This window comes from Botrytis porri, assembly GCF_014898465.1.
Source record: "Botrytis porri strain MUCL 3234 chromosome Unknown BPOR_001, whole genome shotgun sequence".
Classification (NCBI taxonomy): Eukaryota; Fungi; Ascomycota; class Leotiomycetes; order Helotiales; family Sclerotiniaceae; genus Botrytis; species Botrytis porri.
In genome coordinates this window covers 3,752,974-3,776,935 of record NW_024066075.1, presented here as the reverse complement: position 1 = coordinate 3,776,935, position 23,962 = coordinate 3,752,974, and the positions used below count along the sequence as shown (strand labels likewise).

At 36.7% G+C, this 23,962-nt stretch overlaps 7 protein-coding genes across 7 annotated transcripts; 3 read left to right on the top strand and 4 right to left on the bottom strand.

Moving 5' to 3' along the window:
- Positions 1-638: 638 nt before the first annotated feature.
- Positions 639-2,623, top strand: EAF01_001028 (uncharacterized protein). Its single transcript, XM_038909278.1, has 3 exons — positions 639-1,064; positions 1,121-1,762; positions 1,826-2,623. Exons 1-3 carry the CDS (start codon positions 711-713, stop codon positions 2,441-2,443), a joined length of 1,614 nt encoding a protein of 537 aa, XP_038776184.1. The 5' UTR covers positions 639-710; the 3' UTR covers positions 2,444-2,623.
- A 933-nt stretch (positions 2,624-3,556) lies between these two features.
- Positions 3,557-4,148, bottom strand: EAF01_001027 (uncharacterized protein; the record flags this gene model as incomplete). Its single annotated transcript, XM_038909277.1, has 2 exons — positions 3,557-3,961; positions 4,020-4,148. 2 exons carry the CDS (start codon positions 4,146-4,148, stop codon positions 3,557-3,559), a joined length of 534 nt encoding a protein of 177 aa, XP_038776183.1.
- Positions 4,149-5,528: 1,380 nt separating this feature from the next.
- On the bottom strand, positions 5,529-6,893 carry EAF01_001026 (uncharacterized protein; the record flags this gene model as incomplete). The annotated part of the gene is made up of 1 exon (XM_038909276.1): positions 5,529-6,893. The coding sequence occupies one exon, from the start codon at positions 6,891-6,893 to the stop codon at positions 5,529-5,531; it is 1,365 nt and encodes a 454-aa protein (XP_038776182.1).
- Positions 6,894-7,571: 678 nt separating this feature from the next.
- On the top strand, positions 7,572-9,297 carry EAF01_001025 (uncharacterized protein; the record flags this gene model as incomplete). The annotated part of the gene is made up of 3 exons (XM_038909275.1): positions 7,572-7,980; positions 8,058-9,065; positions 9,122-9,297. The coding sequence occupies 3 exons, from the start codon at positions 7,572-7,574 to the stop codon at positions 9,295-9,297; spliced, it is 1,593 nt and encodes a 530-aa protein (XP_038776181.1).
- A 3,177-nt stretch (positions 9,298-12,474) lies between these two features.
- EAF01_001024 (uncharacterized protein) lies at positions 12,475-12,678 on the top strand (the record flags this gene model as incomplete). The annotated part of the gene is made up of 1 exon (XM_038909274.1): positions 12,475-12,678. One exon carries the CDS (start codon positions 12,475-12,477, stop codon positions 12,676-12,678), a length of 204 nt encoding a protein of 67 aa, XP_038776180.1.
- A 1,239-nt stretch (positions 12,679-13,917) lies between these two features.
- EAF01_001023 (uncharacterized protein) lies at positions 13,918-14,646 on the bottom strand (the record flags this gene model as incomplete). The annotated part of the gene is made up of 1 exon (XM_038909273.1): positions 13,918-14,646. The coding sequence occupies one exon, from the start codon at positions 14,644-14,646 to the stop codon at positions 13,918-13,920; it is 729 nt and encodes a 242-aa protein (XP_038776179.1).
- A 6,999-nt stretch (positions 14,647-21,645) lies between these two features.
- EAF01_001022 (uncharacterized protein) lies at positions 21,646-23,816 on the bottom strand. The gene is made up of 5 exons (XM_038909272.1): positions 22,985-23,816; positions 22,789-22,893; positions 22,498-22,722; positions 22,296-22,438; positions 21,646-22,242 (listed from the first exon to the last, which is right to left on the bottom strand). Exons 1-5 carry the CDS (start codon positions 23,192-23,194, stop codon positions 21,738-21,740), a joined length of 1,188 nt encoding a protein of 395 aa, XP_038776178.1. The 5' UTR covers positions 23,195-23,816; the 3' UTR covers positions 21,646-21,737.
- Positions 23,817-23,962: the final 146 nt, after the last annotated feature.

Here is a 23,962-nt window from a genome sequence, read left to right as displayed (position 1 = left end):
CATAAAAGATGCATCGTAGGGGGCTTTATTGGGGACGTCTAAGTAAAAATAAGCTTTTTGCGGGTACCCTTCGTGTATCTTCAATCTTGATGATCGCGCAATTACTCGTTTCGGCTAACTGCATCCCGCTTACGTTAAAATGCCTACTAGTTTTTGTAGATCAGCACCAACAGTGGGAGGTCGCTAATCTAATCTGTACAAGCGGGCTGGCTGTTTCACGTTAATTTTTTTCTCGAAAACTTAAAGTTTACTTTTTGAGTCAATTAGGATGATTTCGATAAACTCATATTGCTAACCCACTACCTCAGAGATTCCGTCACGCCGAGTAATTAGCTAAGACAGCAACGCTAGTGTGCCAAGCAAGGATGTGTACTTATTGTGGTGGTATTGTTCGACATGTTAGCTAAATATGTTGTTTACCGTCTATTGAAAGTTATCAGTAGTTGATACATTCTTGGGAATACGCCTCGACAACAATTTATGGAGCATCTTAGATAGATTCGATCGTAAATATGTGATGCCGATCAGTGAGATCAACATTTTCGAGCATTCTAGCTCACATACACCAAATGTTCTTAAGATTATGATCCACAAGTATAGACGGTGAATAATTTGATTAGCATTTCGATTTCATTCATCAGTGAAATAATTCCGGTCTCTGTCTTGTCGTTTCCTTCTCAACTCAATCACACTTCTCTTTGAGCAACGACATGGCTATCGAAGTATCTTTCGCCTCCCTTTCTGGGGCAGCGACATTGATTGCACTCCTGATATCAAAGAACTCCACGTGGAGCACTCTATATTCACTCCAAATTGTCTTTGGAGTCTTCATACCATCATATGTCTTTTACCTCAGTTACATCTTCCCATTCTATATTTCCGAGCTGCGACATGTTCCTACCGTTCCTGGCTTTCCTCTCTGGGGTCAGTTCCTTGAAATTATCAGCACTGAGATTGGTGTAAAGCAGCGTGAATGGCATCAAACACACGGCCCAATCATCAGATACTTCTTTCCCTTTGGAGCTGAACGTCTATCAGTCGTAGATGACGATGCAATCAAACAGGTATGGTAGATCAGTATAACAGCTTACTATGTACAATCTTTAACATGAACTCGCAGATGACAACCAGAAATCCATACAACTATCCAAAGCCGGTGCGCGCGAAGTTGTGGATGGTCAGAATTCTTGGAGAAGGTGTACTTCTTGCTGAGGGAGATGAGCACATCCATCAACGAAAGTCCTTGGCACCAGGTTTCTCTATACAATCGATTCGAGCACTCTACCCAGTATTCTGGCAGAAGTCATTGCTTCTCACTAAGTTGTGGAAGCAAGAAATGGACGCTGACTCGGTAAAGAGTAAGCCTTTTGAGGTTTTGGAATGGTTGAACCGCACTACTCTTGATATTATTGGTTCCGCTGGCTTTGGTGTTGATATCAACTCTCTCGAACATCCCGAAGCCCCAATTCGTGAAGCCTACCGACTTGTCTTCGCTTTCGATATTGGATCCCGTATCTTGCACGGTCTTCAGGCTTTCATTCCATCCACCAAGTACATTCCCGCCAAGATGAACCGTGATATGGAAAGTTCGCGAAAGATAATTCTAGAGACTGCAACAAATATCATTGACGAGAAGCAAGAACAAGCTGCTCAGAGAACCAACCATAAGGACATTATCGCGTTGATTGCCAAGGACAATTTGAAGATGAAGGAAGCTGGAGAAGAAGGTTTATCTTTCGAGACTATGCGTGATCAGATCATGGTAAGCAGAACTCATAAATGGCTCCTTGAAATCTTGCAGAAGACTAATATACATTGTCAACAGACTTTCCTTGGAGCAGGCCACGACACAACAGCAACAGGTTTAGCATGGACAATTCATCTTCTCTCAACTCACCCGGAAATTCAAGATAAACTCAGAGCCGAGATCCGCGAGCACATGCCTTTCCTATTCGATCAACAAGCCCGTTATGATGGAAGTGTTGAAAAGACTGATGCGGATCTTCTACCCTACCTCGACAATGTCTGCCGTGAATCCCTCCGCTTCATTCCACCCATCCCGATGACAGTTCGACAATCTCTCAAAGACGATAAATTGGGCCCATACACAGTTCCAGGCGGTACGGTCATCTATATTCTCGCAAACACTATTAACCATCTTCCTATGTACTGGGGTGACAATGCCAATGTTTTTGATCCTGATCGCTGGGACAAATTGCCTTCTACTTTCACAGCTAATGCTTTCATGACTTTCTTGCAAGGCCCAAGAGGGTGCATTGGACGCAAGTTTGCAGAGACTGAAATGAAGGTTTTGTTATGTTGTTTATTGAGTATGTACAAGTTTGAGCGTGATGAGAGCGTGGAGAATCCCGAGGACTTGAAGATGTGGAGATTGGTTCTGAGACCAAGAGATGGTCTTCAAGTCAAGGTTACTGCCATTTAAAGTTGTTTTAAAATTGATGCGCCATATAGTCGGCATGAAGGAAAAGTAGGAGATGGTACAGAATCATTTTAATTTTTACATAGATTTTTTTCGCAGAGACTCTTGCTTGTAAGAGCCCTGGTCATAGTTTATGTATCTTCTCCTTTCTGTAATATAATTCTTACCCAAAAAATTGTTTTTTTATTCTATAAATTGAAGTACTGAACGACTTTCTAAAAAGCAAATTGAGTCGACTGAAATCTAGACATGTAGAGCTACCTCTGAATAAAATCTTAAAAGGTTGTATTTATTTCATGAGAATAAGAGAAATATTTTGTCTTCACTTGTGATAAATTTTACTAATTAACAATCATGATTCTGCGTTTGATTTGTCACCAATATCATATTGATATATTAAGTAGATGATAGGTAGGTTGAATAGATTAAGGGTCTTGTTGCGTCTTCGCCAAGGGCGTGATGAGCTATGTGTAAAACTTACACAACAGCCTCGATACTGTCGGGCAGACTCCACCAGGTGTATACATATGAATCATACCTAGGTGTCCAAGAGGGGCTGTACCCATTCTGGCTGCGCTCTTCGTATGAGCGGCGAACATTAAACTATGGCACCCCCATTCTATCTTCCCTAGGGTACCATCACATACGTTATGTGCGTACGAGAGTGGGGGGAAGGCAGGCTATATAGCCGTTAGTCCGACAGGTGCGCTTTGTTGAGTGCTTGAGAACATGGTCTTTCCTATCTTATACGACAGAAGTCAAGAATAAAACAGAGTTCGTTGGGCCCTCGAACTTGTCAAATGCTGACATGTCGGTAGATTCGAGAAATTCGACATTCTCATTTTGTCAGAAAAGCAATTCATCTGTTTAAACTCATTGGAAGTTCATGGATTCAAAAATTTGGGGCAAAGGATACAAGCAATTTCAAAAATGTAAAAAGTATATGTATTAGAATTAAAAATCTCCACAAAAATCATCTCCCCAAAAAGTTCTCCCAAATTTCAAGTATCATCTCAACAAACATGCACGCTCCAATCCCTACTACATATGTTCAAGAACCTCGGCATCATCTTCCCTCACCCCATCGAAATACGATCAATACATAGCTGTGACAGTCTATGCACTGTTCTTTGCCTCTCTCTCTCTTTGGACTGTAACAGGGTTGCAGACGGCAATTCCAACGCAGTCGATATCAATAGGGAGAAGGAGCTGGTTGTTCACATCGATCAAAGAGTTTCCAACTCGGTCACCCTGTACTTGCTCTGGGTTCTGGATGGTTGGGTGGAATCCGCTTTGTTCAATGTTGGCGGGCTGGACATCGGCGGTTTGGACATCGGCTGGTTGGACTACACCTGGGTGGACTGGAGTTGGGTGGACTGCAGCTGGCTGGACTGGAGTTGGGTGAACAACAACTGGTTGGACTGGAGTCGGGTGGACCTCAGCTGGGTGGGCGGGGGCCAATGGACCCTCTCCAGCTTGAGCAGCCTCGTATCCCGGGTTTCCTGCATTACGAGGGATCATCTGTCGATCAATCAATTAGAAACGATTTCCTAATAATTCTATTTGTAGTTTTACTCACGTTGGTGGCATCGGCAGGAATGAGCTTGCTCAAAGCGGCAATGGATGAGTCCTTGCTGACGGGAAGAGCAATGCTGAAGTCCGCAAGGACAACGACGAGAGCAAGGGCAGAGATACGTGAGAATTGCATGTTTTCGGTTTGGGTTTTGAGGGAACAAGTTGGTTTGATGATTGAGTGTGGTTTGGTGGATTAATGAGTGGGTAGTTTGGTGAATGAGTGTGATTGTTAATGAATGAATGTGAAGTGTTTGATGAATTATTTGTTTTCCAATGCAATGAGAATGAAAATATATACCACAATCCTGGCCACTGACCGATAAATCGACCAGGATTCTCAGAATCAGCAGAGCATTCCGATCTACCATTTTTAAGACAACAGAAAACCCCAAAAGGGAATCTGGTGTTCCTGAGAAGGCTACTGAGAGAGTTAAGTTTTCGCTACCGCCGGATCTTAGATGCGAATGGGAGATCGGCAGACCTGGATCAAGCAATTGTGGACATAACAGAGCAAACATCAAACTCACCTTCATTTAGTAATCTTTTCAAACTAACATTAATGAACTCCCTTGTCGACCGCTTGAAACGCCACAAAAGCTACTTCAGTGTGAAAGACAACCATACTTACGACAGTCACGTGAGACAATCGCATTTGGACATTTTAAGCTTGGCGATATAAGGCTAAGCAAAATCTAGCCAAGTCAGGGGGGGACAGCGAAGCTAGCGCTACTTCAGCTGCCCCACCAAAGCTCGGGCAGACATTTGTCGTCACCGCTTAAGACCCACCAATTCGGAGAATTCTATGCAATAGCAACGGACTATATACAAGACATGCTGTACGAGAACGGGAGAGACTCTGCAAATCCCAATCTTGGTGATTCTGCTTGAGTCAAATTTGATTACTGTATTCTGTAGTTCACGTTATAGAGCAATTGTTGTCTAGATCGAATCTTGTCTGAACTATCTTGCGGAAAATCGGAATCCGAGGTTTCGAGGAACTTTAAACGCCATCGTCTTGTCCGCACGTTGAATTTCCTTTCTTAGACGTCAATGATACAGTGGCTGTTGTTGAGGGTCTCTCAATCCTTTTCCCCGCTAAGAAAGTTTATATCATTTATATGGATAATCGAGGGATTGAAGAGATCATAGGCTAACCTATCAAGGAATCCCTACTGTCGATGGGTAATCGGCATCTGAATTACCCCCGTAGGAGATCGTAAACGCAATTGGGCGGCAAGCTATCCGTAACTCGTCTAAGTTCAGGAACGAGATTTCAAAAAGTGTTTATTATGTCGGGGAAATAATTTTATCCACTTCAACAGGATATGGACGTGCATTTTAGCGAGATGAATTATTGTACTGGTGCATTTTGTGTGTTTTTTTTAGAAGTCGCCAGCATCAACTCTATAATCAATAATTTCAAGATGTACATCGTTTCAAATAAGATTGCTGAATACCACAACCTGGTAATTTTGGGAAAAAGGCTAACCGTGACATGCCGAAAGCCCGACCTTCAAGAGCATCTCCACTCTGCAAATTGACCAAAAACCTTGTCCTCTCTCAATGCCAGCAAACATTCTCTCCGTAGGCCCATGCAAATCTCCAAACCCCCCTCTCCGGCTTCCTTTCCCTCACCACTAGGAATTCTCGGGAAAATGACAAAGACTCCATCAGTCTTCAAACTTCTCCACCTAAACCTTTTGCATTTACCACCGAGGTTGTCCCCCCAATCTAAGCCGTAATATGGTTGTCCCGACCAAGATGAGCACCCAGCATTACGTTGGTAGGACTTAAACCCGCTTGGCTCTAGTCGGTTGAGATCAGATACCTGCTGGATTGCTTGGATTACGTCTTTAACCCTTGCCCCATCGACGTCACGCACTGATTGGCGAACGATGCGTGCGATGGCTCCAATATCTGTAGTATTTGTGGACTTTGATATTAGATCAGAGAATGTGCTTGTAGATTTTGCAATCAATACGACATTTCCAGTGAATGTGGGGGACATGGCAGGTTGAATACGGTTGCGTCCGTTGACCGTCATGACGAGTAGCGAAGGAGTAGATGGCTCGACGGAGTTTGAAGTAGCTGAACGTGCCGAAGTTATCCTAGACCAAATGAGTGCAACCAAAGCATCATTTGTAGAAACCCAAGATAAATCGTTCGAACCCTCATTGGCCAGCTCTTTCAGACGTCGCAAAGAATCGTCTGAGAAGAAAAATACACCCGTTCCCACAACATCTGAAGAAACAGAAACATATGGCGTGGATGATAAATCTTCTGGCAACAGCTTGTATTCTGGATAATCCTCCAATCTACCCGTTCCCCGTCCTTGCAACAGAGCAGAGTTATCTATCCATTCTTCAGTCACCAATTCATGACCATTTCCCCCATGACAGAATGTAGACCACAATTTCAAAACGTTAAACATTCCCGCTTCATCCATAACACAATGATGCACGGCGCAAACCAAAATGATGCCGCCACGGATGATGTTTGCTTGTGCAAGAAAAACTTGAGTGTTATTTCTTGCCAAATCTGGTAACACATCTCCATCAACTGCATCGGTAGGAAATTTGTTGGCTTGAATACTTTGAAAGTCATATTTAGAACTGAGATCCTTCACCGAAAGGATTTCATTGACGCTGAAATAAGGAGTTTGCACGGCAAGTGAGCCTCTTTGACAATTTAGTTCTCGGGATGGCCCAACTGATGCGGCAAGGATAGGGAATGCTGATATAGTTTCTGAAAGGCCATCTTTGAGTGTTTGAATGATGGCTTGGGGGTTTGAATTAGAGGAGAAATAGAGGAGCTTGGGGACGTGGACGTGTGGTGATAGGTGGTCGAGTGGGGAGAGTGGGTATGGTTCTTTGTTCATGATTTCGATGCAGAGTACAGATATATTTTGTGGGAGCAAGTTTCTGATCAACAAGATAACATGTAACTCAATTCAGATAGAACATGGATATTCTGGGTGATTCTTGGGTTTATTACGACTTACAACCAGGGCGTTCGACGATTAACTGGCACAACAAATATTGACAACGCACACCACTTCGTCGAGCATCTCACCTGTAGAAATACGTATAACCATATCCATTGATAGTTCCTACTTAGCTCAGCACAACCCTCTTTTCAATAATTGAAGTACTAGTAATAAACCGGGATCTATTATTGTGGACCGCTGTACCGAGGATATGATCTACACGCACTAGCGGTACCCCAACTAGGCCTTTCGATGAAGCTTATCCAAGTTCCGAAATATTATTTTTATCAATAATGGCACTGAAAAGGCGTTATAGCAACGCTCTTGTATCATGCAGAGTCTAAATTATATCACAATTAGCACACTCTATTTTGTTTTTTTTGGAAGATCTTCGCAATGTCGAGTTGATGTATGTAGCTCCTCAGTATTCCTTTGATCCCTGTTCCAGTCGAAATTCCTCTCAACAAGATTCTACTTACCATTCTATTATGCTCCGTTGACAAGCACCATTTGAATTGATAAGATTCTCGAACACCTGAGATCATCAAAATATCATCAAATCTTTAATTCATGTATATCTTTTCTCTTTCTTTGTACATTGGCATTATTGCCATTCTTTCAAAATGCATTTCCATCTACCTCACTCAGCGAAGGCGTCTTCGAGAGTCTGAACGGCATGGCTGCGCGCCCCCTCCAACAGTGTCTAGATCCGATCCTCTTGGTATCATGAGTGTTATTGCAGCGGCGAGAGCAAATCGCGAAGGAAGAAGCCCGATATGGTTCATGGAACTTATGGATAAAATATCACCGAATACTTTGACGGTGAGGGGAATGGTTTTAGACACTGAGATTATTATTACAAGAGATCCAAGCTTGGTGCAGTTCATTCTACAAACTGAGGCAAACAAATGGGATATTGGACCACAAAGGAGGGAAATTTGGAGTCCGCTACTCGGCGATGCTATTTTCACTGCTCAGGGTATGTTACTTTCACTTGATGATGATATACATGCAATTACTTCTCATATACCACGAATGCTAATTTCAAAAACATAGGCGATGCATGGAAACACTCCAGACAACTTGTACGACCGCAATTCTCGAGAGATAGAGTATCTGATCTCGACCTCGAAGAGCGACACGTTCAGGCACTGTTTGCTCGGCATGAACTTCAAAGCACTCAAGATGGATGGACAGGAAAAGTCGATCTAGCCCCTCTGTTCTACAATTTGACTTTGGACGTCTCAACTGAGTTCCTCTATGGAAAATCTGTACATTCTCAAGAAGCAGGTAATACAGCCAGTCCAAACCCCATACAGAGCACCGAAGACACAGATTTTCGGACTTTCGGACTTCATCTTGATGCAGGAAAAGAAACGTTATTCATGAAAGGTATTGCTGGTCGGTGGAATGGGTTTGTCAAAGGCCGCAACTTTGATTATCATCGCGACGAGGTGCATCGAATGGTCGACAAATTTGTGGAAGGATGCCTTCGTCAAACCCAAGACGAAAAAAGGCCCAAATTCGATTCGGAGAAAAAGCCATTTTCGCTTTTGGATGAATTGGCCAAGGTAAATCAAGACCCAGTCCAGCTTCGGCACGAGACGCTGCAAGTACTAAACGCTGGTCGCGATACAACTGGTTCATTGCTCGGCTGGATATTTTATTTCCTTGCACGCAATCCAGATATTTACTCCAAACTCAGAGGCATTATTCTCTCCGACTTTGGACCATCCGGTTCAGAGATCTCATTTCAATCTTTGCGATCTTGTAAATATCTACAATATGTGATTGACGAGTCGTTAAGAGTTGGTGCACCCGTTCCATTGAATGATCGCACTTGTAATCAAGATACTGTTTTACCACGCGGAGGAGGCCCTGATGGTACACAACCTATGTTTCTACCAGCTGGGTCAAGAGTTTTGGTATCAACGTACGCGATGCAATATAGAAAAGATATCTGGGGTGAGGATGCCGATAAGTTCAGGCCAGAGAGGTGGGAAGGGAGAAGGGCCGGATGGGAATTTATTCCTTTCGGCGGAGGCCCAAGAAAATGTATTGGTCGTAAGTTTCCCCGTCTTTGAGATGCTTAATGTACAGATAGCTAATTTGAATTACAGAACAATTTTCGTTGACTGAGACTTCATATATTATTATAAGATTTCTTCAAAAGTACGATCAGATTGAGAATTTAGAGAAACCAGGCCCAGTACTGTACCACCATACTGTCACAAATCGAAGTATGAACGGGGTACAGGTTAGATTGCATAAGGCAGATCCTTTGAGCATAGTTTGATTTGTGGGATTTGCTTGGGACGTTCGGAGTGTATACCATGGTTCCATTGTTTTATTATTTTTAATTAGTCTTCTATACTACTGCCATGAGCACAGCGTCCAAGAACTAAGGACACTTGTGCCGTTGCCATATTACCAACAAACTACATCACCAAAGTTTGTGACCATAACAATCAAGAATAAACATGTGAATCAAATTTGATAACCATCATGTTATTCGTGAATTCATAGAGAAATGAGATGCTACTCTGCTACTCCTCAACAAACTTACATACTATCAAGCATCGCAATCGATTTTGCGAAGTTGCACTAGATCTAGTCATGCTAATCCTAAACATTAAGCTCGACTTCCAACACTGAGCTTTGAGTAAGCTTTTAACATTGGAACAAAATCCAAACTTCGAGATGAAAGCAGTCTTGCAAACTTTCGGATTGTTTCAATTGGCTTCAAAGTTTGACAATTTCTGATTGGCAGACTTCAGTCGTGAAATCCATTAATCTAGGGATCACTTCATATGTAGTCTGGCGATTCTTGTTTCCAATTGACCCAACTTCATTGAATTTGATGTTTCGTTGGACTATTACCCACTAAGTAATCCATTTCTTCAATGGAGGGAATTACTGACTTGTCGTATTCTGACAAAACGGATGTGGGAATTGACGTTGACCATTCAATTCACCGCACGGAAAGTAAGGTAACAATTCGATTAGTAGCATCTGTGGCTCTGGTCTCGAGGCCAGCTGCCGACACTTGGTTTGAGATGTATAATTCTTTCATCATTAACCTTCTCTGCCAGCGCGTTGTGTATCCTTCTAATTTACCAAGTATTGTTGCTTATATTTATATTTGGCTTGCGCCAATCACTTGGTGGAGGGGTGCCACTTATTAATCGCGAGCAATGATCGAAACTAGTGGGAAGTGATAACTTGAACCAATGTTTGGTTGTAAGTTGTTTACGCAAAGGTCATATATTTAAACCAAACGCTTCCCTAAGCAATGAAGACTCCTTACGTGGCTGTTCGTAGAGGCCAATGGAAATTGCGCTTGATCCTAAGAAATGGTACAGGTTATGTTTCATGCAGGCATCTTGGCTAAGTAATGAAGCTGATTTCGAAAGTTAATCCATAACACATCGCGAGGCTTCTTGATATGCGATAGTATATCACCATGCTCCGGAATTATTATCGCAGCACTTTGCCGCAGTCGTCAACAATATCTCAGAGACGGCCATGATCAATGATCTCCCAATCTCACAACTTTTTATAGCGTTGGTAGAGAAATAGCTCTTTTTGATTCTGGCAATGACTCTTGACCAAACGTCAAAATTATAGACATGATGACAGAAACATCTTGAGATACCAAGTCATACCATTCTCGAAAGTATGTGCCGAACGAGATGAGTCATGTAGCAATTGTTAAATGCCCACTACTTTCAGAGTAATTACGTAATGAGATTGCTATTCATTCCACGCTTGACTTGAAGTTTTTCAATGTTCTCATGAAATCGGGCTCAAAACGGAGACGGAGAAAATGCCAGAGATCTGACCAGTCAGTCAACTCTACTTGGGTACGGATTGACCAGTAGCCACCAAATCAATGCCAGTCCTTCAGTCCTTAAATGCTTTTGAAGTTCGCATTGTAAAGATTTCTCGCTACCTTTGGCTTTGCAAAGAAGAAAACGATCGGTCGTCATACATTTGAATCTAATAAGATTCAAACTGCGACAGGATCCCATTGAAGAACGCCCGTTTCGTAAATTAATGCTATCAATGAACTGATGGATATGGCTAACCGTTTGTTCATATCCCACGCTTTCAAGTTCTTTCTCAGCTTCCCGGATACTTGCGAAGATTGGGAGATTTGTGGTTTGATCCTTTTCCAATCCAGGAACTTTTTGGATGTGAAAACTGCTTTGAACCGCTTCTGATGGACGTAAATCATGGTTGGAAAGCATGCAAAGAGTGATAATCTTGATTTCAGGACAATCGATCTTGCAAGACACTTGTGCCACTATTTAAAAAGAGTTCAGAGAACCTGAAATCCAAATGCTAATCATGTCGCCTCCTCGTTATCAGATCAATAAACATCAAATAAAATCATGCAAACAATTCATTCTTCCCTTCATACCCTCGCCGTCTCTTCACTCCACATACAACACGACTTACGACCTGTCCTCAATCGTGAAAGTATTATTGTGTAACATGGCTGAACTTCCACCGTAAAGGTAAAGCGATACTGCCACTAGCCTTCAATTCTTAGTTGAAAAACGTATAAAAGTCGCCAACTCCTTGACACATAAGTGTGTCAACATATTTTCAAAGAACCATATCAAGAGATATGACACTCATGCTATTTGTCGATAAAGATCTCATCAACTCTAGAATCATGCTTCTTTGTGAAATGGAGAGGAAGACTTCATCCGGTATGGTCGCCACTCAAGCTTTGTTCACGGCAATTAGGAAACATTGAGTGATCGTTGACTGCCACATTCATCTCAATGTTGAAACTTTGAGACATTCAAGATTGTCAACATTTTAGAATATCACGACAAATTGTCTGTGGTTGTGTTTGTGCAGAAGACTGAGAAAATTTCCTACGAAGGTTGAAAGTGTGGCTAGTGCAAGTCCATGTGGCGCGGAAAGTGAAGCTCATGAAACGACCTCTCAACCAACTATTTTAATATCTTCAATATCGCCAGAAAAAGTCTCATGGTACATTTCAACTATCTCTAGAATCTGTAACGTGTTGGTAAAGCCAGGGATCGGTCAATGTCCCCATGAAGCAATTCAAGATCCCAAGGAGCAGAATCCCATTGAAACTCCGCTCCGAGACAACGCGTGAAGGAGAAATGGCCTCTGTTAACATGCATCCACATCTGGTATATAACTGTTTGGTACATATGTACATCTACCGCGGAGGTTCCTGCGGATATGGCTTTAGCACCCACATACAAATACATGGCGATGTAACAACTTCCTTCGACAATCTTTGGATAAATGAATCGATGAACTCGTTATTAACATAACAGAAAAATTTCCAGAGGCGAAAGATGTGTTATTTTGTACACGAACAATCGCAATCATTCCATCTAATACATCCAATCGCGCGAAGATGGACAGCTAGAACTCACTGGACCGATATTCTCATCGACATGCAACCGCCATTCTCCACGAGTACATGGGCGAAATCAAACCATCTTCATATATACCATATGGTAATCCAAGTGGAACATACAAAAGCTATTTCCTCGCTCGTCTACACATGGAAAATGAACAGCCGGCAAAATTAGACTCGGAATCTTCCAGAAAGGCTCGCATACAATTGGAAGCGGATGAGGAAAAGAGGCGGTGCAATGAGGGCGCTGTGGACGTTTCGGGTTAAAAATCCGTATGAAGTGCCACAGGGCGTATTTGCAAAAAGTGACAAGCGGAGATTAGGCTATCAAGAGACGGAATGCGCTATTGATCAAGACCACAGAAATCTTGTGAAGATGGGCAAAGGAGAAAGAGTCATGGAACAAGAGGATTCGACTAGGCACCAGTAGTGATCGGAAGACGGGTTCAATGTGGGAGTTGAGATATTGAATGGCCACGAGCGGAACTACTAATTTGGAGGAAGGGAGATTGATGATGCTAATCCGATAATGGGAGAATCATGAGGTAAGGATCGAAGTATGGCTTTTGAACTTGTGCTACCGTCAATATAAGAAAGCAAAACAGAAGGAATCAAGAGAAGGTGAAACTCATATGAAGCATTTGGTTTTCCAAAGTATATCTTGTATGCAACAGTCGTACCATCTAACTTTTACACAATTTGTCCCATGGGTTTTCTAGATTTCTTATTTTTTTGTTGTTCTCGAGGGGTATCAATGGGAATGATAGGGTGGCCAGCATTGTGTTCAACTAGAGAATGTTACGGCCTTTCAAGCTTGTTAGTATTCGGCCAGGATACACGTAGCCTGCATGCAAAAGCTCAACATCCGGGGCTGGATATCACTACATATATGTGGCATGAAAGGTGGTCTCAAGAAAATCTCCAAATATTCAATCACCGTGATCACCGTGATGTTTCTACTCATGATGGTATTGGAAGAGACTCAATAGTACTGCTTTAAATGATAAACTGTCCTATCAAAAATAAATGGCAAGATCAGCAGCAGGATTGACCAAACAGAAAAGCCAAAAACATACAACAGTGGGGATTCGCTGGTGGTCACCCACCCAACTACTAATCTACCGATCTGAGGCTTGAGTATGGCAGAGCGGACGGGATGCCCTAGATTCCTCAGTCTATGGTCGTATGTGGCAGAAAATGGTGTATTCAAAACTATATATGGTTACAAAACTTGACGTTCTCCTAAAAGCTGAATCACGTTGGCGATAAATGAACTTGAATTCAAACCACCGTCTTTCTAGAGATAGAGTCTACCATATTCCCCAAAGCTTTCAGGGCTTCTGAGATCTCTTCGTCCAAATAACGTGCCACATGGAGTGGGTTGTCAAGTTGCTTCAAAGTCTTCATTGATTATGGACGAAAGGTTTACCTAGATCACACAGCTGAAATATTTCTGATCTCCAACATCTACTTCTTGTTTGGTATACAAATTTTGATTAGACGTCCCTACTTCTTCTGTGGAAGTGGCTGTGGCTCCACAATCTTCCCATCCACAGGTCTTCTGGCAATAATATATTGCTGCATTTCCGGCTCACATTTCTCATTATCCGGTTGAAATTGATCAATCGTCTCGCTCACAATCTCCAATCCCATACTTGTCAAAAAGTTCCTCTGCCCTTGCTCGCTCATCATAAAAGTTGGAAGTGGTTCTCCCATAAATGGCGCATCGTAATCCTCCACATACGTTCTCGTTTCATCATATGCTGCGTTTCCTTCATCCTTAACATACGAATCACTCGGCATCTGACCGAGAACAAATATCCCCCCCGGCTTCAATGCACTAACGTATTTGTACACCGCCGCATGAACGGCTGCATACGAAAGTTGCAGATGAGCAAATATCATAAAGACGCCCGAAAACGTATCTTCAACCTGGAATTGCACCATATCCGACACGGAAAAGGTACCCTTGACTCTCTTTTGAGCGAATTCAACCATCTTAGGCGCAATATCGAAACCAACCACTTCCAATCCAGCTTCAGCCAAGAGCTCAGAAACCGGTACCCCAGTACCGCATCCCACGTCGAGAACCTTCGAACCGGGGTCTAATAGAGTGATTGCTTTCTTAATGGCGGCAATCTTGAAGGGGTTGTCGCGATAAGCTTTTTCGTACTCGATATTGAGTGCATCGAAGGTGTCATGGCCGGCTTGAGACCCTGACGCTACAGTTGCCATGGTTTCAGATTTTGTTAAGGTATCGCTGTAATCACCGTTTCGATCTACGTAGTATGGTATCGAGTGGCGTGCCTGTTCTCAGAATCTCAGGGTTCAAGGGCTAGAACGTTCTAGCAAGGCGGACGGAAAACCAAGGGTTTGATGTAAATTTCGATAGGGATCTAATTCAAAGCGATACGGAATTCGAAGTCAGGCGTTAAAATTGACGGGATCTGAGTTTAGGTTTAGCTAAAGTGTCTCATCTCAAGTGGTACAAAACCAGTTCCGCAAGTTTTGAATGAAATCACAAAATAAATTGTCAAAAGATTGGGTGTCCGGGCAGGAATTAGTATCCCGTTGTTTCGTTGCATGTCATCTAGAAGCATCGGTTGCAGCTACTAGCAGCTCACACGCGTAAAACCCTATTTCCTCTAGTCGGAGATATACGTGTGATACGAAATTGAATCAATTTGATGACTCCCTGGTGGCGGGGAAATAGATGAAAAGGAGTTAAAACGTACATGATCACGGGAATCCCATCTCATGTCTAAAGTCCTACAGAACACATCGGAGAAGTCTTCAACGCGCTTAGGGAAAGTCCTCCGTGGATACTTGTTTCTTCAATCAAAGTTAATATATTCTCGGGGGATTCAAGGTTAATCTCTTCCATGATCTGAGTCCAAATTAGCGAGGCGAATGTTTTCTGATGAGCCGCGTCAACAAGGATGAAAGTGGGAGGGGGGCAGAGAAAATCTAATAGTGGGGGGGGGGAATTTTTTCCTGATTTATTTTGCGTCTGTCCTTGTGAGAATGAATGCTATCCCCTAGAGTGCGGACAAATGGCACTCAATGTGGTCCGTGCGTAGAGTAAGAATATCAATAATTTTATATATAATATTAATAATAAGGAAATCAATAAATGTATGATATGTGATAATCTTACTAATATGATCTCGATTAATGTGAAATTTGATTTTATTAATGTAGAAATATTATGTTTACATATTTCTTTTATTATAAAAGTAAAGATTTATTTTACATTTATAAATTATATAAATTTCGATTGAGAGTTTTTCTTTTAAACTAATATTTAATATTATAATATATTTATTTTATTTTACTTTTACTTTTTAATTAAAATGATGTAATTAATTGTAGAATAATCGAATTTATATATGCGAATATTGAAAGATGAAGAACTTTTAAGGTTGTGAGTATTATTATAGTATTCTATAATAATAGATAAGATTTATTTTTATTTAGGAATTTGTATTTATATAATTATTCATTTAGAATTTAGGGTTAGAAACTATTAGGAGTATAATAATGAATTTGATAGATATCCTTTTATATGTTTTATATTAAGAGAAAGGTTTTAAGAGTTTTATATGAGGTATTATATTAAACTTTTCAGAACGGTTAATGTTTATGAAAGAGTAAGATATTAATTTGTTAATTCGAATTTTATATGTTAATATGCTTATTTATAGGTAAATCTTTTATTACATTATATTTAGAATATTAATTTCTTAATATAAAAGTTTTAAGATTGAAAATTAATCGATGAATATATTATATAGTGTTTTAATTAATTAAGTTTTATCATTATTTTTATTAAAAATAAACCTATATTTATAGGATTTAAAATATAACCGATATCCCTACATCTTACACAACCCTATATCTTACACACTTTTATTTCTTTTCAAAGTGATATATTAAATTCAAATAATAATTGATTAATCGTTATATTTTATTAACACTTTTTATTAGAATATAATTATATTATTTTTATTCAAAATAAAAATTGAAATATTGAGAATACCTAAAAAAATATAATAATATTTCAATATTAAAATATTAATATAAAAATATTATATATTAACTTATTCGATAATATAAATAGATAAAATTATTCTTTTTTTGAATAATTTGAAATTTTGATTTATTTTTATATAGAGAATTAAAAAAGTAAGTCTTTATATTAAAAATTCGAAAAGATCTTGAATTATTATAATAAGATTTATAAATTATCTTTTTTTTAAATTAAAAGTAATTATAAATTAAGTATTTCATAATATTTGAATGAAAAGCTAGTTTTATAATAATATTTGTATATTAATTTAAATTCAAAAATTATAGAAAGATATTTTTTATTAATTATATATATTTATAATTATTTATTAAAAAAACAATTATAATTATATATTATAATAATATTTTTATTATAAGATATTTTTCAACGATTTGTTTTTTAATACAATTTTTGAAATATATAATTATTTTTTATATCAATATCAAAAATAAAATATTATAGGATTGAATTAAAAATGAATTTCAAATTTGGAATTCTTAGAAATATTGAAGAAATTAAAAATCTTTTTTTAAATAAAAATCTTTTAAAAATAAGCTTATTATATATTTCTTTTGAAGAAAGGATATATATAATTTTGAAGTTTTAAAAGATAAATAGTATTTTCAAAATTATTATTTTTTTATTTATTAATTTATAATAGATTTAATATTGATTTTTAAAATAATTTTGTTATTTTAGTATTATATTCTTTTATAATAATTAAAGATTAAATTTAATAAGTTTAATTTGAAGTATAAGTTTTCTTTTTCTTTTTATAGAAAAAAGATTGAATAAATTTTAAAAATAAATTTTAAATCTTTTTTATTTTTTTATTAAATTAAATATATTTTTAAAATCTTATTTAAAACTTGATTCTTAATGTTTTTTGAATGTTTAAACTTTTTTTAAAAAATATTAATATAAAAGAATTTGAAAAATTAACTTTTAGTTTTATAAATAAATTTTAATATAATTTTGTATTAAATTTTTAATATTTTATAATAATATTATTTTAAATCTCTTAGGAATTTGATTTTGTTTTACAATATTTTTGAAGCTTTTATATATTAGTTTTGAAGTTATTATAACTATTTTTGAATTTATAATCGATTTTTAATTTAATAAATAAAAGTGTGCAAGATACAGGGTTGTGCAAGATGCAGGGATATCGGTTAGATAGTAGTAGATCGAGGTTTTTTTAAAGTATGAAATTAATATAAAATAGAAAAAAAGAATAGTTTTATAGGTATTAAAATACTTTCTTTTTTAAAGTTAATAAAGAAAAAGAAATATTTAAATAAGATATAAGTAGTAATTACATATTTAATGAAAAGGTTATTTAAAGTTTTATATTATTTTTATCTTAATAATCTATTCTTTTTCTATAACTTTTTAAAATATATATGTTATTTAGGATATATTGTTATAAGGATATACAGGTTTAATTCTAATATTTATAAAGATTTGATTATTTTCAAGATTCGAAATGTTAAAGATGATAAGATATTATAGAGAATAGTTTATTTTAAAGTATTTTCTTTGAATAACATATATTTTATAATATGAAAAGATAATGTAATAGTTTAAACTCAATTTATAATATATAATAGAGAAACTTTTGTTAATAAGATATATAAAAGATTGAAACGTATTTTTTCGAAATTTAACATAGTTTAAGTATTATTTGAAAATGAATATGAAAAAGAATTACCTATTTTAATCCTTTTTGATAATTATAATTATAATATAAAAACTATCGATATAGGGGATTAATTACATATATTTATACTAAAACAATAATATCAATATTAAAGAGACTATTAAGTAATAGAACAACAATTACTAGTTATTACTTTCATTAACTGTTATTTAATTTATAAAAAGATTACCTTAAAAAATAAAAATTTAAAATCTTTTGAGCATAATGATTTCTGAAAATCATTTTTCTAAGAGTTAATTAATAAATTTGAATTTAGATATTAATTTAGAGGTTTAAAATAAGTTTAAAAGGTTTTAATTAAGGGTTTTAACTCTTATTTGGATTATTATTTAGTGAAATTGAGGAAGAAGAGAGATTGTTATATATGTAAGAATTAGTTTTTTGATATAAAAAGGGTAATATTAGAGGAGAAATCTATTAATTTTAGATTAAAAAGTAATAGGTATAAGAGTATTTTAGGGTGTAAGGAATGCAATAGTTATTTATGTAATAATAATAGGTGTTTCGATAGTTATTATAGAATAAAGTCCTAAAACGTTGAGAATCCTCAAAATCCTAATGTTCTGATTGGTCACTAAGATCCTGTTAAGCGAGGGCGCCGAATGTTCGCACTCTTGGGGATAAACATGCGAAAATGTCCTTGACCATGCCCTACACTCGGGTGTCATTAGCTGAATCATCCCGTGTCTTCATCAGAGCTAATTCTTTTTAATTTGTGCATCGAATGTTATTAGGATTATATGTCTGAAATTGTCTGGTCCAGAATCAAGATAATTCCATTGGATGTGATCATCAAGACTAGATGACGGAATTCCCCGACCCTTCTTATTTGCCGTGATCATATTTTATGCAGGAACGGGAAATATTAAAACGTTGAGTAATCTTCTGTTTTTAGCTGGGAATGGAAATTTTGAACCTTCGTCTATTTATCCATTTATCGAAACTGTACTGGTTGGGTATGTGGACTGTTCTACGGCAAAGCATGCATGTAGTCGTAATGTAAATGCTCTGGTGAAGTAGATGTACAGGAAATTAGGGTGCATTCGAATCTCTTTTTATCACGGTATATATGTGATCGCGTTTGATCGGGTTAGTACAACATTAAACTCCAAGCTAATTGTATATATAGCTCTATAGTATACTCTCTTTAGTTTTGTAGCTTTTAATTTTAAGGTTGATTTTTAAATGTTTGTTAAATTTATTATATTATTAAAAGTTCTTTTAAATAAAAAATGAAATAATATTAGTATATATTTATAAATAAAGCTCTTATGTATATTTCATTTATTCCTATTTAAATATATCACTTTTATTCTTTTATTTATATATAAATCTTCTTGATATTATTTAAAGGTATTATCTCTTTTTTTATTCTTAATTTTTTAGTTATGGATTATAATTTGATAAATCTTGTGATTATAGAATTTTATAATGAAATGATTTATTAGTGAAATGAAATCTTATTTTTATATTTTTTAATTTTTAAGTATATTTTTATTGTTTAAATATTTTCTTAATTAAAATTCTTTCTTTTTAATTCTAAAAAGTTCAATAATAATTTTTAGAAATTTGATATATAGTTATTCTTGATTTGAATAAAATTATAAGTAGATGGTATTACAATTAGCAACTTTATTATTCAATTTTATTATATTTATTTTAATCTCGAATCTTATGTATAAGTTATAGTATTATCTTAGCTTTCTTTTCTTAATTAAAACATTTCTTTAAATTATATAATGATTTTAGATCAATTTATATATATATTTATAACAATCCAAATAAAATATAGAAAGCTAAAAATAAGTTATTCAATTTTAAATAAAAAACCAATTCTTTATATATCTATATTACGAAATTTGAAAGGATTTTTTTATAAAGTAAAAGATCAGAACTAGCCCGATTTGAATAAAATCTTAATCTTTTATAATAAATTCAATATTACTCTTAAAAATCGTTTTTCTTAATAGTTTTTGTTACCCCATTTGTATCCTAACTTTGTTCAGATTATATAATAACTAGCTATATATATAACAAATGAATTCCCTATATTATTCTACTTTAATAAATTTAAAGTCTTATATTTATTATAAAATCCATTTCATTTTTGAAATTATAATTCAATAAATATTAATAATTTTAATATTCTTAATACCTTTAATACCCTTTTAAATAAAGTCATTCATACCCCAATTTTATTTTACATTAAAACACTCAAATTCTTTCCTATTAAAAGAACTTAATTATATAAGAAAAACAAATATATTTGATATAAAAATGCTTTTTATTAAATACAAATCTACTCATTTAATTCATATTAAAGTATTCAAGATCAAAAAGAATTTGTCCTAATTATTACATTTACTTTTATTAGCTTCTATAATAATAATAATAATAATAATAAGAATTTAAATGAAATAATTAATAACTATTATTTTAAAGATTATTTGGAAAAGGTATAAGCTTCTATTAACACTTTCCATTTAATAATAATATATCTAGCCTTTTAAGATATTTTATAAAAAATTAATAATGAAAATAATAATAATAATAATGAAAAATAGTTTTATTAATTATATTTTATATTTAAATTATTTATTCAAAGTAAGTTTGAAACGAATTTATCAAAAAGAGAGGATAATATTACAATATACATATAATCACATCCAATCGGATTAGTACAACACTAAGCTCCAAGCCAATCGCATATATAGCTCTATAATATATTCTTTTTAGTTCTATAGCTTTTAATTCTAAGATTGATCTTTAAACGTTTGTTAGGTTCGTCACACTTTTTTATAATTATTTGTTAAATAAATTTAACAAATGTACACTAAAAATAGATAATTATTTAATAAATAAAGTGTAACTAAAATATTTTCTAAATTAATCCAAAAAAAACAGTTGAATTAAGTACTCAAAGATATTAAATAAAATTTATTTGTTAAATAATTTTAAAATAGCAAATACTCTTAAGATTATTATATATTTTTCCTAACAATTTTAAATATAAATTTTTGATATATTTGAGAGATCATTTACTAATGTGTTCAACATTTTTTCATTTTCTCATTTTGATAAATAAATCTTTAATTTCGTTTATTTCTATTTCTTTTTCATACTGTTCAAATACATTAATTCAAATACCTTTGTTATTTTAATAAATAAAAATTATTTTGTAAATAATTATAAAAGTAATTTAAATACACTTTTAAGGCTTCAAGACTATTTACTCCACGTCCCGTCTGAAGTATGACCGAGAATGGTAATTTTTGGACATTGGAGTATTATCACTTAAAAGACAGATGAATCTCAGAATAAAGTAGAACTTCACCCATTTATGGGTTTCTAATGATATTTATGATCACCATAACTAGATATCTGGCAAAAGCCATACGTCAAAAAGATGCAATACAAACAACCACCCGAGAACGTCTGAAATTCGACGCTTCTATCCCTGACTCCATTGACGACGCCATACCATTGCAATACAGAAGGCCTCCCATTACCCTTTCCCATGGCCATGTCTATCATTGATTACTCCATCTGTACCGTCCATGTAGTATCCTTCTTGATGATCATCCGCTGCGAATCACTACTCCCCACACTCAATCCATCAGTTCCTTCTTCCCCGGCTTTATTCCATAATTTCGAACTTCCCTCTCCCGGATTCTTGCCTTTCCTCGCACCTCGTTCTGGCTCGTTTGCCCAAACTCGAAATTTATAATCGTCTGGATCCACATCTCCTCGAATTCTGCTCTCTCGGTGATGGCTTTCATTTCGCATGGCGGATCCTAGATTGGAAAGTTGATAGTTCTCTGAATCCTCCAATGTATATCCTGATCTTCCTCCTAGCTCCTGGCCGTAATATGTAGAAAGATTCTTGACAAAAGGTCGAAGACTTGGTATAATGGCGGCAATGACGGAATAGTTCATTTCGCTCTGTGTCCATATTATAAATTCATCCTCGAGAAACATTGGGTTCGTGGTTAATCCATTTGCATCAAATCTGGCTAGTCGGTACGCAATGGCGATGATCATACTAAATAGATGTTAGCGTGCGCTCCTATATTAAGGCAGTTCCCAAAAACGCACGGAAGACGAAACCCAAATGCCACAACGACAATAGTTTTATTCGATTTGCTTGTCCGGAGACTCCATACTAGGTAGAATGATAAAGCAACAAATGCGAGCTCGAAAACAATATCAAAAGCAGATATGACCTGCCATCTTAAAGACTACAATTTCGGATTAGATTCATGCTTTAAGCCAAATTCGACTCCAAGATAATGCTTACCACGTTATCACAATGCTGTCCGATGGTTTTCCACGGATCAGCCAAATCGCACTGTAAAGCCACCGCAAGCAGACTCGCAATTGTCCAAGTAGCCGTCAAACCGATCACGCTGCGGAAGATTTTCTTGTGTTTCTGATCTGGGGTCAAACTGGCTAATAGGACGACTACTGATGTTTTAGACAATCCGAGGGATATAATAAACAACAGCAAGCTCGTGTACCACATCTGACAAGTAAAAGGGTTAGCTTTTTGCAGGATCTAATGCACATTACGTAGATGACTGGAACTTACTTGCTCTATCTGGGCTTGATTCTTGACTGATATAAGCTCGATGGATTTGCCCAAACCTTTAGCGCAGGCTCCCAATATTACCGATGATTGAATAGCTGCCAGCAGCTACATTGTTTGTCAGCTAAGTTCATGATACTTTCAAGATGTCATCAACTGCGCGAAGGAACCATCGCGAGTGATATTCCAAGCAACTAACCGATGAAGCCAAGAGACATATTTCATCATAACTGACTCCTTTTCCCATCGAAGTCCTAGCGAAAGACTTAATCCCACTGAATACCAAGAGGCAAGAAAGCCCCAATGCCGTTGCGATAATGATCCACGCCGAATGATCAGTACTCGTCACAACAGCAAATGGTGGTGATTGACCCGGTGGCACCACCAAGCCAGTCGTCGGCATCGACATAGCACAGGTTCTCGAATCGTTAGTCCAAACAAAAGCAAATACCAGACATCCGCCACGTTATAATTATGTCAAAGTGGAGGGGTTCAAACATTCAGACTCGAGCATTGTAGATCAAAGTGCCGGATGCCGATGGTTCATAAAGAATACAGCGAAAGAAGCATTATCCTGGGAATTTTCAAGTAGCTATATTCTGTAGAACAGACATAAACGGTGCCTTGAGCACGGGAAGCAAGTGAAAGTATTGTTACATGGTGCCTCCGTGCTACGCCCTATAACAGGTGATAACGAACCGCCCCTTGTGGGCTCCTCTGGGAGCGGAAAGTTAGCATCCAGAATAGTCCGTCGAAAAGCTGCACGAGAAGTCTCGGCTCGCTTGAAAGGCACGGAAGGAGTGAGCTGAAATCAGCGTCGGGAGTGATGTTCAAGCTTTTGGGGAAACCATTCCGACATTCCAGTAAATTGGTTGTGGAAGGGCCATCCTCGCAAATCTTGCATGTTGCAAGGTTTCTTTGTAAATGGGTGTTGTGGATTTTCAACGGAAGAGTGGGGTGACAAAGCCTGATTTTCAGTCTGGTCTAGGGTCATACGGTATTTGCTGGGGTATATGGTGGTTGTGGATGTAGAGGTCGATCCTTTGTAGGGTTACAGGATTTGGTGACGTACAAATCTTAACATGTGTGCAAAATAACTTTGAGCACTCTTAAAAGGGCTTTTGGAAACTGCCTTGGATTTCAAATTGAGAAGCAAAATTGATATAAGTATTACGTA